Here is a 17,815-nt window from a genome sequence, read left to right as displayed (position 1 = left end):
AATTTGCTTTTACATAATATTGCCAAACAAAACGCCAGATAATGTCTTACCTTATACACACACCATAATAATACTCCAATACAATCCATTAAGCGGTGTGGCTTCATAGCTTAACAAAGTCATACTAAAACATTTTGATAGATTTTTGAGCGTAGTATTTAATAGTCTGCATTTTCAATACAACATATAAAATGTTGGTGTTTGAGTCGTATTGCCATCCTATTGCAGTCGACACATATCTCTTTTGTTTGACTGCCATCTACTGGTCACACTTATCATTACACCATGTACCAAAATAAAATTGCTTCAAGGTTGTTGAGCAAAACCAGAATTATTCCGTACATTAAGCGCACCGTCGAGTTTTAACAAAAAAGGATTTTAAGTGCGCCTTATAGTCCGGAAAATACGGTATATGGATTTCACTCCATTACGACTCGAGGGGCACAACTAATAATACAACGGAACATATTTACACTTTTGTCCAGGCCGACCACAAATCCACACGGGATGATTGTTAAAAGAGAACTGCACTTTTAAAAAAAATGTTGCCTATCATTCGCAATCCTTATCTAATCCAATAACAAATTCACTGTATTGCCAAAAGTATTTGGCCACCCATCCAAATGACCAGTGATTGGAACTTTGAATGCTCCAGGATACCAAAACATTTTGGACAATTCCGTGCTCCATCCATGTCCATAAAGACATTGATGACAGAGTCTGGTGTGGATGAACTTGACTGACCTGCACAGAGTCCTGACGTGAACCCGATCGAACACCTTTGGGATGAATTAGAATGGAGACTGAGAGCCAGGCCTTCTGGGGCAACATCGGTGTGTGACCTCACCAATGAGCTTTCGGTCGAAAATTCCTATAAACACACCCTGCAACCTTGTGGACAGCCTTCTCCTCCATATGTGAGTCAAGGCAGGTGGCCAAATACCTTACGCAATATAGCGTACGTCGGTAAGAAGTGACTTTTTAGTGTTGCAGTTGCATTTAAACGTGAACGCGTTTAACTCGCGAGTTGCTTCAGTTCCAGAAGGCAGATGAGTTAATTTCACTGCCATCGATCCGTCGTTGACCAGAACACTTGCCCGACCATCAATCAAGGACATTTCTACAAATGTCCATTCCGAGTCCGACCACACCAACCATTAAGTCACTTTTCAAATGGAAAGACAGGAAAGAAGGAGGAGGGGGTAAAAAGACTCTTTCGAAAAAGTTGGCTAATGGAGCAATTACTGTCACAGCAGGGGGTCGGCGCTCTGACAGGAAAGAGGAGGCAGAGGAGGATGGATGGCGGTACTCACTCAGCCTGGTGGAGACGGGGCGTATCCGTCTTGTTCTCGAGCTGCGCTTCTTAATGGCTATTGTGTCCTGGAAGAGAAGGAAAATGCTGAAAGCCGCTTGAGCCGTGTATTCTGTGCAAACGTTGATGATAGAACACGCAAATCATCAAATTCTAATGACTGTTTGACACGAAAACTACAGCATACGTGTGCAAAAACTTTCTGAAATAGCGGGGTCAGCACGTGTCGGGAACATGCTTTATCAGTATCATGCTTTAAACCCTGCTTCTAAAAGATGTGCACTACAAAACGTGCAAAATTTTGCCATTAATCCTGACTTCCTCATTTAAAAAAAATCAGCACAAATTGTTTTATTCGGTTTTGTTTTTTTAGGTCGAAGTGTATTGTGCTCCTGAGTTAATATTGCTGATTAATTTGAATGTATTAATCCAGTTTATTTTATTTATTATTTTTTTTGTATCAAATGGCTTAAGTCAGGGGTGTCCAAACTTTTTCCACTGAGGGCCGCACATGGAAAAATTAAAGCATGCGGGAGCCATTTTGATATTTTTCATTTTCAAACCATAACAAAATATGTGGATTTTTAAAATGTATTTTACCTTTACGGTACCATAAAGGTTCTCAGTTATTAAAATGTTAAAAATAAGTCAAATTTTTTAAATAATTTTTTATTTAACGCTTACAGTAAATCTCTCTATCAACTTTAAAAAAAAAAAAAAAAAAAAAAAAGGTTTAATGGCTTTTCTGTCAAAAACATCTTTGTTTTTTTAATAGTAAAACTGAAATATACAGTTTTTAGTAATTAGAGCCCTAAAATATCAATAATGCAGGACACCATTAATTTTAATTACATTTTTGAGTAATCACAGTGAAAAGATACCACTAAAAATATTTGGGATCCAAAAGGTGCCCCACTCAGAAAGTGATGCAATTTTATTAGTTTTTTTTTTTTTACTTTCAACACTTAAGTTACGAGATCAACTTCAGATATATCTGTTGATTTTACATTTAAACTATTATTTTGTTTGATTTATGCTCTTTTGTCAAAGAAAACTTTTTTTTTTGTATGGCAACTGCGCAATATATGCAATATTTACCACATAAAACATTTCAAAGTGAAATATTTGAACTAATTGGAGCTTTGAAAATAATTCATTATAACATGGATTTTTTTGTCATAATTTTTTTTTTTTAGCAATGGCAAAAAAAATTTTTAAAGACGAAAGAAAAAAAAGACCGCCTGCATGGCAGCTTTGTGTCAACATTGCAACTTTTTCTGGAAAGATTTCACCTCATTGTAATATTTTTAACGTTCATTTTTATTTTTGCAATAAAATTTCCAGAATGTGTGGCGGGCTGGTAAACAATTAGCTTCGGACCGCAAATGGCAATCTACAATGTAAATAGTCATGAAAATAAAGAAAACACATGGAAATGAAAAGTTGTGTCCAGACTTTTGGCCTGTACTGTATATATTTTTTTATTTCAGGCAGATTTATGCATTTTAAATATTTTCAAACTAAAAAGCAATGGTAATAAAGGTAATATTTGTTGTACCTTGATCTATATATACGTATATATTGTTTTTGATCTTAAGAATACAATGTTGTGAAGAGGTGTACTTATAACAGTTTTATAGACCAATGATTCAAATTACAGTCGCGGCGCATAGTGGGAGGGGCGTGAAATGTTTTTTTTTACGTTTAATGTGTTAGTTTAACAGAAAATGATATATAATAATACCTTAGGGACGCAACAGTATTGTAGATACTGCATTATTGCCGTGACGCCTGACCGTATCAAACAAAAACTTGGTGTGTAGTTTTATTCTGGCGCTTTCGCTCTGTCCGTGTCTGAAAAAAATCGACATCTCCCAGAATCCTCTGTGCAGTGCGAGGCGACAATTTTATATGTAAATAAATCAAACCGTTTTGGACCAAAAGATGCATATACGCTGGACATCATCGGAACTCTCTAATAACTAAAGTTCCTCGGGTGAATAATGTAAACTCACTACGCCCGTATGTTTTAGCGCTTTCATGGCGAGTTTCCTGACAGATATAAGTAAAAACTTTACACTACTTTATGTTAGAAATGACAACAACAGAGGATGAATGTCCCATAACAAGTAGATAGAGAAAAAGAAGATGCTTATCGACAATGGCACGGACTACAAAGGCGGATTCGCACAAATTTTCAGCACTTATGCAGATCCCAAATACAGATTAGAAGGTAAGAAAAGTTGCTTTTGCGAAACAATACTCCAGATAAAATCCAATCAACCATCCATCCATTGTTTACCGCTTGTCCCTTTTGAGGTCGCGGGGGGTTGCTGGAGCTTATCTCAGCTGCATTCGGGCGGGAGGCGCTGTACACCCTGGACAAGTCGCTACCTCATTACAGTCCAGATACTATGTCTTACCTTATACACACACCATAATAAATGATAAATGGGTTGTACTTGTATAGCGCTTTGTTACCTTCAAGGTACTCAAAGCGCTTTGACACTACTTCCACATTTACCCATTCACACACACATTCACACACTGATGGAGGGAGCTGCCATGCAAGGTGCCAACCAGCACCCATCAGGAGCAAGGGTGAAGTGTCTTGCTCAGGACACAATGGACGTGACGAGGTTGGTACTAGGTGGGATTTGAACCAGGGACCCTTGGGTTGCGCACGACCACTCTTCCACTGCGCAATACTGCTCGTATGTTGAGGCACAGTACAATCCATCAAGCAGTGCGGCTTCATAGTTTACCGAAGTCGTACTAAAACATTCTGATCAATTTTTGAGCGCCGTTTGTAATGTTCTATATTTTCAATGGAACATATAACATTTTGGTGTTGTTTAACTTGAGTCATATTGCAGTCTACACGTATCTCATGTGTGATTACTATCAACTGCAGTGTTTTTCAACTTTTTTTGAGCCAAGGTGCATTTTTTACGTAAAAAAAATCTAGAGGCACACCCTTAGCAGAAATCATTAAAAAACAAAACACGGTTGACAGTAAAAAGACGCAATTGTTTGGATATGACTTTAAAGAAAACCAAGCATGCATCACTGTAGCTCTTGTCTCAAAGTAGGTGTACTTTCACCACCTGTCACATCACACCCTGACTTATTTGGAGTTTTTTGCTGTTTTCCTGTGTGTAGTGTTTTAGTTCTTGTCTTGCACTCCTCTTTTGGTGGCTTTTTCTCTTGGTATTTTCCTGTAGCAGTTTCATGTCTTCCTTTGAGCGATATTTCCCACATCTACTTTGTTTTAGCAATCAAGAATAGTTTAGTTGTCATCCATTTTCGTGGAGACATTGTAAATTGTCATGTCATGTTCGGATGTACATTGTGGACGCCATCTTTGCTCCACAGTAAGTCTTTGCTGTTGTCCAGCATTCTGCTTTTGTTTACTTTGTACCCAGTTCAGTTTTAGTCTTGTTCTGCATAGCCTTCTCTAAACTTCAATGCCTTTTCTCAGGGGCGTTCGCCTTTTGTTTATTTTTAGTTCAAGCATTAGATTCCTTTTTACCTGCACGCTGCCTCCCGCTGTTTCCGACATCTACAAAGCAATTAGCTACCGGCTGCCCTCTACTGATATGGAAGAGTATTACACGGTTACTATGCCGAGTTCTAGACAGCACAGACACTCAACAACAACACATCATTTGCAGACTATAATTACTGGTTTGCAAAAAATATTTTAAACGCTAACAGGTGGAAATAGATAATCTCCCACGGCACACCAGACTGTATCTCATAGAGGTTGAAAAACACTGATCTACTGGTCACACTTATCATTACACCATGTACCAAATGAAATAGCTCGAAGGTTGGTAAGCACAACCAAAATTATTCCGTACATTAGGCGCACCGGGCTATAAGGCGCACTGTCGAGTTTTGAGAAAATGAAAGGATTTTAAGTGCGCATTGTAGTCCGAAAAAATACAGTTTGTTCCCTTTTTTCCCGGGAGAATACTGTTGCCCTGGAGTCCAAAGATATGCATGATGTGGACCTACTACTCCAGTTTGCACAGAACTGGACCTTGACCTGACCGCGTCCCCTCCCCTCACTTACTATGCTGATGCCGAGCTCCTCGTCCGTGATGTCCAGAGAGTCCCGGTGCCTGTTGAACCTCCAGCCCGTCCCGTCGTCGCTCGTCCCCTCCCAGCGATTGACGTGACAAGACAACTGTCGGGTCTTAGACGGACAACGTCGTTAAAGTTTGGCCCTAGTTACGTCTTTCACGGCGTTGTATTCACCAGCGTCTTGTGAGTGGAGTACAGCTCCTGCAGGATCTGATCGACAATGGAGTTGGTGAGATAGGAGACCACGGACAGTTTGACTTCTCTGCGGAAAAGAAAGAGAAAACACGGCTGAGACATTAAGTTCAGTCGCGGTCGTCCCATTCAAGAAAAATGTAAACATGCTGTATACTTCAAATGTGTGGAAAGAAACTACATCCCCAGCTTTTTTTTTTAGAGACCGTCTTTAGGCCTGGGCCAACATTCGATAAATCAATTAAACGACTATAACTGAATAATAAAGTCGGTAAGTTTTCCTACCTCGATAAATCGCCATGAGAAAAAAAGGCTAAAAAAGCTCAGGCCTCTGGAAAGGCGGTCCAGAATGAGGCCAAGGGGGAAAAACTCATAGCCATAGCACACATAAACATGTGTGTAAGAGGGTAACATCAACGGACATTACAAATATTCAAAGAGCAAAGCTGACGCAACCAGCTGCCACTCCAGCAGTGCCACTTTTACACAGCCACAAAGGTAAAACAACAAAAAAACATACCACACCATCGTCTGCTGGGGTGGTGGGTGCCTGACCAGAGACCGGAGCAGACCCAACAAAGCAACCACGAGAGCCGACTCCACCCTCAAATATCTGTTTAAACTGTAGTATTTATATTGTTACTCTGCACTTTTGTTAAAGGAGGTCTTAACTGATTGTCAGTTAAGTAATGTGCAACTCTCACTATTATGTTAGATCCACTACGGACTGGACTTCCACAATATTATGTCGGACCCACTCGATGTCCATTGCATCCGGTCTCCCCTAGAGGGGGGGGGGGGTCCTCTCCAAGGTTTCTCATAGTCATTCTCATCGACGTCCCACTGGGTTGTGAGTTTTTCCTTGCCCTTATGTGGGTGCTGAACCGCGGATGTCGATGTGGCTTGTGCAGCCCTTTGAGACACTCGTGATTTAGGGCTCTATAAATAAACATTGATGGATTGATTGATTCAACATGACCCCTTTAACATGTTCAATATTGAAGTGCAACTTCGTCAATACTTTATTTAGCTATTTTATTAGTTTTTTTTGTTGTGTATATTTGCGCCCCCACCAATCCCCTCCTGAAGATACTTTATGGCTTTTGGTCGTAATATTTGTTCAAGTGAAACATTTAGCTTACAGACAAAGTATATATAGATTTAAATGTTTTTATGCCATTTACAATGTTAAAATACATTAGAAAATACATGTTTATTGCATTTGCAAGTATATACCATACTTGCCAACCTTGAGACCTCCGAATTGGGGGAGGGGGATTAAAGGGGGGAGGAGTATATATTTATAGCTAGAATTCACTGAAAGTCAAGTGTTTCTTGACTATATATATATATATATATATATATATACAGTATATATATATATGTGTATAAATATATATACTGTATTTCCTTGAATTGCCGCAGGGCATATAGTATGCGCCTGCCTTGAATTACTGCCGGGTCAAACTCGCTTCGCAAAATAATTAATGCATGCTTAGTATTACCGCCTGGTCAAACTTGTGACGTCACGAGTGACACTTCCCGTGTCATCATTTTCAAAATGGAGGAGGCTGATTTCAATACCGGTAATTTGAAATCGCATAAAGAGGAGAAGATTAAGAGCTATTCAGTAGGATTTAAGGTCCAAGCTTACATCACACTAAAATTTTTACTGCATGCCTTTGGTAAGTGCCGGACTGAGAAGAGGTTTTAAAATAGATTGCGCATGCTTACTTTTACCGCATGCCTTTGGTAAGCGCAGGAGTGAGAAGAGGTTTTAAATTAATTAGCGCCCCGGAGGAAATTCAAGGAAATACAGTACTTGACTTTCAGTGCATTCTAGTATTCACTTTCAGTGAATACTAGAATATATATATATATATATACATATATATATATATATATATATATATATATATATATATATATATATATATATATATATATATATATATATATATATATATATATAGGGCTTCACGGTGGCAGAAGGGTTAGTGCGTCTGCCTCACAATACGAAGTTCCTGCAGTCCTGGGTTCAAATCCAGGCTCGGGATCTTTCTGTGTGGAGTTTGCATGTTCTCCCCGTGAATGCGTGGGTTCCCTCCGGGTACTCCGGCTTCCTCCCACTTCCAAAGACATGCACCTGGGGATAGGTTGATTGGCAACACTAAATTGGCCCTAGTGTGTGAATGTGAGTGTGAATGTTGTCTGTCTATCTGTGTTGGCCCTGCGATGAGGTGGCGACTTGTCCAGGGTGTACCCTGCCTTCCGCCCGATTGTAGCTGAGATAGGCGCCAGCGCCCCCCGCGACCCCGAAAGGGAATAAGCGGTAGAAAATGGATGGATGGATGGATATATATATATATAAATAAAAGAATCACTTGAATTTCAGTGTTCATTTATTTACACATATATACACACATATAAAAGTCTGATCTACAAAATGTGCAGGCAGCCTACCCCTTCCCCTTCGAGCTGTCCTGGATGAACTGAAATTATTTTTTACAATCACTTTGGAACTTGCAAGCCTACTTCTTCTTCTTACTCGTCGTCTCCATGTCTCTTCGTTTTTCCGCTTCGTCTCTGTTATGTTTTTGGACATTACTACTTGCCGTAGTTTTGAAGCAATGCATGATGGGAATCCGTATGTTGTGTGTCAGTGTATTAACGTCCCGGCTGGAATAAACACACGCAGAGAAATAGGTTGGTGTCTGCCTACTTTATGGGTTATAGATAAACTTATGGATAACGGAGACATATATAATAGTCTCCTTTTCAGGTGAGAGAGGACGCTAAAGGCAGTGCCTTTAAGGCACGCCCCCAATATTTTTGTCCAGGTGGAAATCAGGAAAAATTTGGGAGAATGGTTGTCCGGTGAGATTTTCAGGAGGAGGCACTGAAATTCAGGAGTCTCCCGGGAAAATCGAGAGGGTTTGCGAGTATGGTATATACAGTGGGGCAAAAAAGTATTTAGTCAGCCAACAATTGTGCAAGATCTCCCACTTAAAATGCTGACAGAGGTCTGTAATTTTCATCATAGGTACACTTTAACTGTGAGATACAGACTGTGAAAAAAAACATCCAGGAATTCACATTGTAGGAATTTATTTGTAAATTATGGTGGAAAATAAGTATTTGGTCAACCATTCAAAGCTCTCACTGATGGAAGGAGGTTTTGGCTCAAAATCTCACGATACATGGCCCCATTCATTCTTTCCTTAACACGGATCAATCGTCCTGTCCCCTTAGGAGAAAAACAGCCCCAAAGCATGATGTTTCCACTCCCATGCTTCACAGTAGGTGTGGTGTTCTTGGTATGCAACTCAGTATTCTTCTTCCTTCAAACACGACGAGTTGAGTTTATACCAAAATGGATACATGGATGATACAGCAGAGGATTGGGAGAATGTCTTGTGGTCAGATGAAATCAAAATAGAACTCGTCGTGTTTGGAGGAAGAAGAATACCGAGTTGCATCCCAAGAACACCATACCTACTGTGAAGCATGGGGGTGGAAACATCATGCTTTGGGGCTGTTTTTCTGCTAAGGGGACAGGACGATTGATCCGTGTTAAGGAAAGAATGAATGGGGCCATGTATCGTGAGATTTTGAGCCAGAACCTCCTTCCATCAGTGAGAGCCTTGTATGGTTGACCAAATACTTATTTTCCACCATAATTTACAAATCTTTAAAATTCCTACACTGTGAATTCCTGGATTTTTTTTTCACATTCTGTCTCTCACAGGTGAAGTGTACCTATGATGAAAATTACAGACCTCTGTCATCATTTTAAGTGGGAGAACTTGCACAATCGGTGGCTGACTAAATACTTTTTTTGCCCCACTGTACATGCATTAATATGTATTATCATTACATCAATGGGTAATTTGGTCCAAGAAAAATAACGGCACTAATTCCTAGGTCAATATATCATCAAACAAAATGTGTTATCGGCCCAGGCCTACCCAGTTTTTGTCGACCACACATCCGACAACTACAGAAAACCGCCGCTGTACTTCCCGCCTTACTCTAAAGCTCGGTGAATGTCCTGCGCTGCTCGTTCCAAAAGGGCCGTGCGGATGGCGGAGCGTGGGATGGAAACACGCTCCGAGACGGACGAGAGCGGCGGGCTCAGGCGTTCCGCCGCCGCGGACGACAAAGGGCAAAGCTCTCGGCAGAGAGACACCATGGAGTCGACGATCACCTGCACAGGACACCACCGCTTATAATCCACATCGTGGTGCAAAGAATCTATGAAAGGAAAACCTGAAGCTCCTTGTCTGCAGCTTTGGCCAAGTCGCCCGCCAGCGAGTCCAGTTTCTGACGCACCGGCCCGTCCACGGACAAGACGTGGGCCAGCTCGCACAGGGAGGGGTACAGCTTGGTGAGGAAATATGCAATCATTTATTCAGTTTTTTTTCTTTTTTTTCTTTTCCCAGCAACGATTTGTAGATTTTGCATGGCTCACCGCGCGGGAATTCCTGGCCTCTTTCAGGACTTGTTTGGCAGCTTGGATGTCCTCCGCCTCGCCGACACCTCGCAGCGTGCACACCTGCTGCTGGACACGTGCACACAGCCGCTCCATCACCTCGGGACACACACACACGAGCAGGAGGGTTGAAAGGTAATACCGGTAATAAATGTCTCAAAGGGGGAAAAAAAATATCTTAACACATCTTAAAGACCTACTGAAACCCACTACTACCGACCACGCAGTCTGATAGTTTTTATATCAATGATGAAATATTAACATTGCAACACATGCCAATACGGCCTTTTTAGTTGACTAAATTGCAATTTTAAATTTCCCGCATAGTGCGTTTGACGTCTCAGGTTGTAGCGGACATTATTTTCCAGCCCGATCCAAGCTATAAGTAGTCTGCTTTAATCGCATAATTACACAGTATTCTGGACATCTGTGTTGCTGAATCTTTTGCAATTTGTTCGATTAAAAATGGAGAAGTCAAAGTAGAAAGATGGAGGTGGGAAGCTTTTAGCCTTTAGCCACACAAACACACAATGTTTCCTTGTTTGAAACTCCCGAAGACGAAGCTTTACTATGGATCAGAGCGGTCAAGCGAACATGGATCCAGACCACATGTCAACCGGCAGAAAATTGTGGTAATAAGTCTGCTCTTACCGGAGACATCAGCGGAGCGTCCGCCCTGCTGCAGCTGTTTGACTTCCCTCAGAGACACTCAAGGTCAACACACCCGTGGCCACACCCCTCCGACTTTCAGGTACTATTTAATCTCACTTGTGGTGTATTAATGTGCATGCTGATTCAGTGTTGTTTGTCCTTACTGACTTGCCGTAGTTGAGTTGTGGTGTCTACTTAGCATGCTCACCAAGTGCTGTACATAGAGTGTTGATGATCCCTCTCTAGAGTGTATGCTACTGCTACTCCCAGTCATATATGAAAGTTACTAAACGTGTGCTCTACCTCGTTATTCGAATACATAACGTCACTAAAACACTAGCAACACAATAGGCAGATAAGGGATTTTCCAGAATTATCCCTAGTAAATGTGTCTAATAACAACTGAATCGCTCCCACTGCAATCGCCTTGTTCTTTCTTTCTAGTCCTTCACTCTAAATTTCCTCATCCACGAATCTTTCATCCTCGCTCAAATTAATGGGGAAATTGCCGCTTTCTCGGTCCGAATAGCTCTTGGTGCTGGAGGCTATCATTATAAACAATGTTCAGATGTGAGGAGCTCCACAACCCGTGACGTCACGCGCACATCGTCTGCTACTTCCGGTAAAGGCAAGGCTTTTTTATTAGCGACCAAAAGTTGTGAACTTTATCGTCGATTTTCTCTACTAAATCCTTTCAGCAAAAATATGGCAATATCGCGAAATGATCAAGTATGACACAGAATGGACCTGCTATCCCCGTTTAAATAAGAAAATCTCATTTCAGTAGGCCTTTAACTTCCTGTCAATTACAGTCGTGATTGATATTCATTGTGCAGCTTGCCAAGCACGGCAGTTTTCGACAAAAAAATGATCGTGTTATGTTGAGGGCCCCTGTGACTAGGTTTGCGTTGGGCCTCCAAATGACTAAATACGTCCCTTGTTGTAAGTGACATACACATTGTATTATGTCGGACAATGCAAAAAAGTGGAAAAGGTACACAATACTACAAAAATAGTGGGAAAAAAAACAGTATACAAAAAATAACCATGTTATAATGAGGGCCCCTGTGACTAGGTTTGCTTTGGGCCCCCAAATGACTAAATACGTCCCTGGTTGTATGTGACATACACATTGTATTATGTCGGACAATGCAAAAAAATGTAAAAAGAGCACAATACTACAAAATAATGAAAACACAAACAGTATAACCTGTAAACACACGATAGCTATACCACACCGGATCCAGAAGATGGCACTGTGGCGAAAAAAAGCTCGAATAGCAACATACCTGCTCGGCGGTGCTGGTGACCAGGCCTTGGTGCAGCCGCAGAGCCTGGCGCTGGGAGAAGCGCTGAGTCTGGTTGTTCCTCACCAGAGCCCGCTGGATCTGCGCATAATGCAGGAAACAAGGAGTTGAGGCTCCGCAGTCCGAGGCAACGCCAGGAGGGGGCGCCCACCTTGGTCAGTGCCTGCTCCGTCCTCTCGGGGGCGCTGCGGTACGCCTGGCTGATGTCACTCAGGGGAAGAGGCATGTACTGCAGGGTGAAATTACTGCGGGTGGAGATAGAATTATCGCATTATACTCATACTTGCCAACCCTCCCCATTTTCAGTGCCCCTCCCGAATATGTCCCGGTGCAAACATTCTCCCGAATTTCTCCCAATTTCCACCCGGACAACCATATTGGGAGCGTGCCTTAAAGGCACTGCCTTTAGCGTCCTCTACAACCTGTCGTCACGTCCGCTTTTCCTCCGTAGAAACTGCGTGTCGGCCCAGGCACAGAATATATGCGACACACATAAGTAAATGCAAGGCATACTTGGTCAACAGCCATACAGGTCACACTGAGGGTGGCCGGATAAACAACTTTAACACTGATACAAATATGCGCCACACTGTGAACCCACACCAAACAAGAATGACAAACACATTTCGGGAGAACATCCGCATAAACACAACAGAACAAATACCCAGAACCCCTCGCAGAAATAACTCTTCCGGCACGCTACAATATACACAAGTATGATTATACTCTTGTCATAATTTTATCTCTTTGATGAATTTCACAAAATGTGCCGTTTTCTTGGCAAATCGTAAAGATTGGCATTTTGAACCGCTCCTCCTGAGTTGCTTCCATATTTGAAGGTTAGTTCAGTTCAGTGTCCCCACTGGCTTACCCTGTAAAGTCCACTCCGCTACAGAGTGAGTGATGCTCTCTTCAAGCATGTCCTCGTCGGCCTGAAGGCAAGTCTCAGCCTTTTAAGATAGCAAATAAGACTTAGACTTCCTTTTTATTGTCTTTCAAATTTGAACTTTACAGTACGGAAAAGAACTAAATTATGTTGCATTAGCTCATGGTAGTGCAGGATAAAAAAGCAATAAGGTGCATGTATAAATAAATAGATTACTGTGCAGATAAATATTTTGCACTTTTTCATATGCACCCACGTTTATGGATGTATGTTATATTGTCTTTTTATTCCAGCCAGTTAATCCATTTTTGGGGGGAATTGAGGGGATTATTATGATGCGTTCAAGAGGGAAGAAGCTGTTACAGAACCTGGTGGTTCTGCTTCGGAGGCTGCGGAACCTCTTTCTAGAGTCAATATATCAAAAGAAAAACAACTTACTGGGCTCAAGTTGCCTGTTTGAATCTTAAAGCCCAGTTTCCAATTTATACATGTTTTTTTTTAAACTGTTTATTTACAGTTATTAAGTGACTTCAGCAAAAACACACAAAAAGAACTATTCAGCTGGCGGCTCACACGCCACATCTGGCTGGCTAGTTTAGTTCAAAACACGGCTTTTACATTTTTGCAGAAGGTTCTTAAAAACAGCAGAGTGATCCTGTCACATAGTGGATACTTGACTCGTTTTTCAGTGTTGGAACTAACGCCGTTACTGTATTAATCTAACGCGTTATTTTTTATATTCAGTGACCATACTTGCCAACCCTCCCGGATTTTCCGGGAGACTCCCGAAATTCAGCGCCTCTCCCGAAAACCTCCCGGGACAAATTTTTTCCCGAAATTCAGGCGGAGCTGGAGGCCACGCCTCCTCCAGCTCTATGCGGACCTGAGTAAGGACAGCCTGTTTTCACGCCCGCTTTCCCACGATATAAACAGCTTGTCTGCCCAATGACGTTATAACCGTAGAATGATCGATGGGGAGTTCTTGGTTTCTTATGTGGGTTTATTGTTAGGCAGTTTCATTAACGTCCTCCCAGCGCGGTAACAACACACAACAACAGCAGTCACGTTTTCGTCTACCGTAAAGCTGTTCGTCTGCCGTAAATAGCAATGTTGTGACACTCTTAAACAGGACAATACTGCCTTCTACTGTACAAGCACCACAACACCTCCAGGCAACTACAACCCTTTACTAATACCCTCCTCCATTCACATCCCATTCCCCCGGATTGTAAATAACCTAATTTAAATAATCGAAAGTATTTCTAATGTATATACTGTTCTTATGCTATCTGAACTCACTATGTTCTCTGCTCGCTGTACATATCCTACTAAGTAAGACCTACACGGTTTTAATGTCCACTTCTCTGTTGATGCAATTGTTGATGACTGAAGTACGGATATCAACCAAAGCTCCTCATCCCACCCCCCAGATTGTAAATAATATAAATAATTCAATGTATATACTATGATGATTAACTTGTGTGATGATAGTATATATCTGTACTATGAATTGATTAATGTGGACGCAGACTTAAACAAGTTGAAAAACTTATTCGGGTGTTACCACTTAGTGGTCAATTGTACGGAATATGTACTGTACTGTGCAATCTACTAATAAAAGTTTCAATCAATCAATCATGCACATGTGACAATACTGCTCCCCTCTTAACCGCGCACCCAACCACGCCCCCCACCTCCTGAAATCGGATATCTCAAGGTTGGCAAGTATGTCAGTAACTCAGTTACCGTTACTACACGATGCGTTTATTGCGTTATTTTACGTTATTTTTTACTGTATATAGTATCGGCTAGAAACTGAGAAGATCTGAGTGTGTTTTATTGGAGAGCTGCGGTATTGTCCTTATGATTCAAACTGTGTCACAAGAGGCGTGCTGTGTGTGTCTGTTACTAACAAGACATCATGGTGGAGCCAAAGCCGAGTTTCTCAAAGGGGAACATTATCACCAAACCTATGCAAGCGTCAATATATACCTTGATGTTGCAGAAAAAAGACCATGTATTTTTTTAACCGATTTCCGAACTCTAAATGGGTGAATTTTGGCAAATTAAACACCTTTCTGTTAATCGCTCTTTTAGCGATGACGTCACCGAGGTAACACACCCGCCATTTTCATTTTCACATTACAAACACCGGGTCTCAGCTCTGTTATTTTCCGTTTTTTCGTCTATTTTTTGGAACCTTGGAGACATCATGCCTCGTCGGTGTGTTGTCGGAGGGTGTAACAACACTAACAGGGAGGGATTCAAGTTGCACCACTGGCAAGAAATTTTCCGCCAGAACCCCATTGAATGTACCAAAGTGTCTTCACATTTGACCGGCAATGCTAAGAAAGACATGGCACAGAGATGTATGGATAACCTGCAGATGCATTTGAAACGATTAAGTCAACGAAATCACAAAGGTGAGTTTTGTTGATGTTGTTGACTTATGTGCTAATCAGACATATTTGGTCGCGGCATGACTGCCAGCTAATCGATGCTAACATGCTACGCTAATCGATGCTAACATGCTATTTACGCTAGCTGTATGTACATTTGAAACTAGATACCCACATTTAATGCGAAACAAACACTTACCAATCGACGGATTTAAGTTGCTCCAGTGTCACAAGATGCGAAAGTCTGGCGATGCTAATAAGGCATGCTATGGGCCACTTCATTAGGTACACCCACGCTATGGCCGAATAGCGTCAATAGCTATTTGCTCAATAGCTTCAATTTCGTTTTCGCTATCTGCCTCCATACTCCGACCATCTGTTTCAATACATGCGTAATCTGTTGAATCGCTTAAGCCGCTGAAATCCGAGTCTGAATCCGAGCTAATGTCGCTATATCTTGCTGTGGTAACCGCCATGTTGTTTGTATTGGCAGCACTGTATGACGTCCCAGGGTAATGGATAGTGGTTTCGAAGATAGCGAAAATAAGGCACTTTAAAGCTTTATTTAGGGAAATTCCGGGACCGGTAAAATTTTGAAAAAAACTTCAAAAATACAACAAGCCACTGGGAACTGATTTTTATGGTTTTTAACCCTTTTGAAATTGTGATAATGTTCCCCTTTAACATGGAGATATTCTCACAATTTTTCTTTTGCCGAGCACAAAGAAAAGAACCCATCCATTTCCTACCGCTTATTCCCTTCGGGATCACAGGGGGCGCTGGACCCTATCTAAGCTACAATCGGGCGGAAGGCGGTGTACACCTTGTACAAGTCGCCACCTCATCGCAGGGCCAACACAGATAGACAGACAACATTCACACACTAGGGCCAATTTAGTGTTGCCAATCATTTTAGTTAAATGTAAGTTGTGTTTTGGATCAAAGAAGCTGAATGCTTTGGAGCATTCACACAATTAATGTTGCTAGCAAATGCGTCACAGACCGGTCCCGGTCCCTGGACCGGTGGTTGTGGACCACTTCCTTAGAGCAGTGTTTTTCAACCTTTTTTGTGTTGAAAAAATGCAGAAGAACACCACCAGCAGAAATCATTAAAAAACGAAACTTAGTTGACAGTAAAAAGTCGTTGTCTCAATTGTTGGATATGACTTTAAAGCATAACCAAGCATGCATCAATGTAGCTCTTTTCTCAAAGTTGTCCGTCTTAGAATTAAAAATGTAGAGCAAAGCGAGACCAGCTTGCTAGTAAATAAATAACATTTAAAAAATCGAGGCAGCTCACTGGTAAGTGCTGCTATTTGAGCTATTTTTAGAACAGGCCAGCGGGCGACTCATCTGGTCCTTACGGGCTACCTGGTGCCTGCGGGTACCGTGTTGGTGACCCCTGCCTTAGAAGATCATTGACTAATGATTTTTGCGGTAGGTCTTTAAAAAGAGCAGAACACTCCCGCCATACATTACACAAAATATTTGATGAGATCCCGTTGTTGTTGTACATTTGACTTCCACTCGAGCAATAAACATGTAGAAAACAAGAAGACGCTTTCACGCTTACTGTTCAAGTGCTCGGGCCACATCCAGAAATCCTGCCGCGGTGGTGTTGTTGCGATCCCATGTCACGCTCCTGCAGGGGGCACACGTGGGGTTTGAACCCTTCCTCGCTCTCTAAATCAGACACTTCTGTAACTACCTCCCTTCGCCTGGTGACGCAAACCCCGGCTTTACCGTAAGGTGGTGTTGATCTGCAGGGCCTTGCTCAGCATCTTGGCGCCGATGTCGTCCATGCTGTTGCCGCTCAAGTCCACCTTCCTCAGGCAGGTGTTGCTGCCCAGGGCGTTGACCAGGACCGTGCCGCGAGAGCGGAGGCGCGAGTCGACGAGCGACAGCGTCTGCAGGGCCTGTGGACGGACACAGGAAGTGCATTTGAGACACGTGTCGACGCGACATGACATACTCTTATGTCTGAATTATTGATGATATGTGTGTGCGGTGATATAGAGAAGGGGCATCGCAGGGCACACACTGAAATAATTCATGTAGCAACACTTTTCATGCTTCAGAAAGCATTTTTACTACACAATACCATGAAAATAGATGTAATTTAGAGTAATCAGTGTACAGCTTGTACCGCAGTATAGTCACTTTATTGTGTAAATATTTGCAAGCTGGCAATGCGGAGGAGTTGTTTCATTTTCAGTGGACAGTAAATATATTAAAAGCCTACTGAAACCCACTACTACCGACCACGCAGTTTGATAGTTTATATATCAATGATGAAATATTAACATTGCAACACATGCCAATACGGCCTTTTTAGTTTACTTCATTGCAATTTTAAATTTTGCGCGATGTATCCTGTTGAAAACGTCGCGGTATGATGACGCGTGCGCGTGACGTCACGGATTGATTGATCCAGCACCGATCCCAGCTATAAAACGTCTGCTTTAATCGCATAATTACACAGTATTC

General features: G+C 41.8%; 1 protein-coding gene across 1 annotated transcript in view; it reads right to left on the bottom strand.

Moving 5' to 3' along the window:
- The window catches only part of LOC133543538 (capping protein, Arp2/3 and myosin-I linker protein 3-like), a 111,678-nt gene that overhangs the window by 21,195 nt on the left and 72,668 nt on the right, over window positions 1-17,815 (bottom strand). Inside the window, 10 exon segments of the mRNA XM_061888151.1 lie at window positions 1,314-1,380; window positions 5,391-5,513; window positions 5,576-5,663; window positions 9,625-9,800; window positions 9,863-9,976; window positions 10,065-10,184; window positions 12,026-12,124; window positions 12,195-12,288; window positions 16,902-16,970; window positions 17,072-17,244. Of these exon segments, the coding sequence (XP_061744135.1) occupies window positions 1,314-1,380; window positions 5,391-5,513; window positions 5,576-5,663; window positions 9,625-9,800; window positions 9,863-9,976; window positions 10,065-10,184; window positions 12,026-12,124; window positions 12,195-12,288; window positions 16,902-16,970; window positions 17,072-17,244 (1,123 nt within the window).

The sequence above is a fragment of the Nerophis ophidion genome, linkage group LG26 (genome assembly GCF_033978795.1).
Source record: "Nerophis ophidion isolate RoL-2023_Sa linkage group LG26, RoL_Noph_v1.0, whole genome shotgun sequence".
Lineage (NCBI taxonomy): Eukaryota > Metazoa > Chordata > Actinopteri > Syngnathiformes > Syngnathidae > Nerophis > Nerophis ophidion.
The sequence above is the reverse complement of the archived record's forward strand: the minus strand, read 5'-3'. Positions and strand labels throughout refer to the sequence as shown.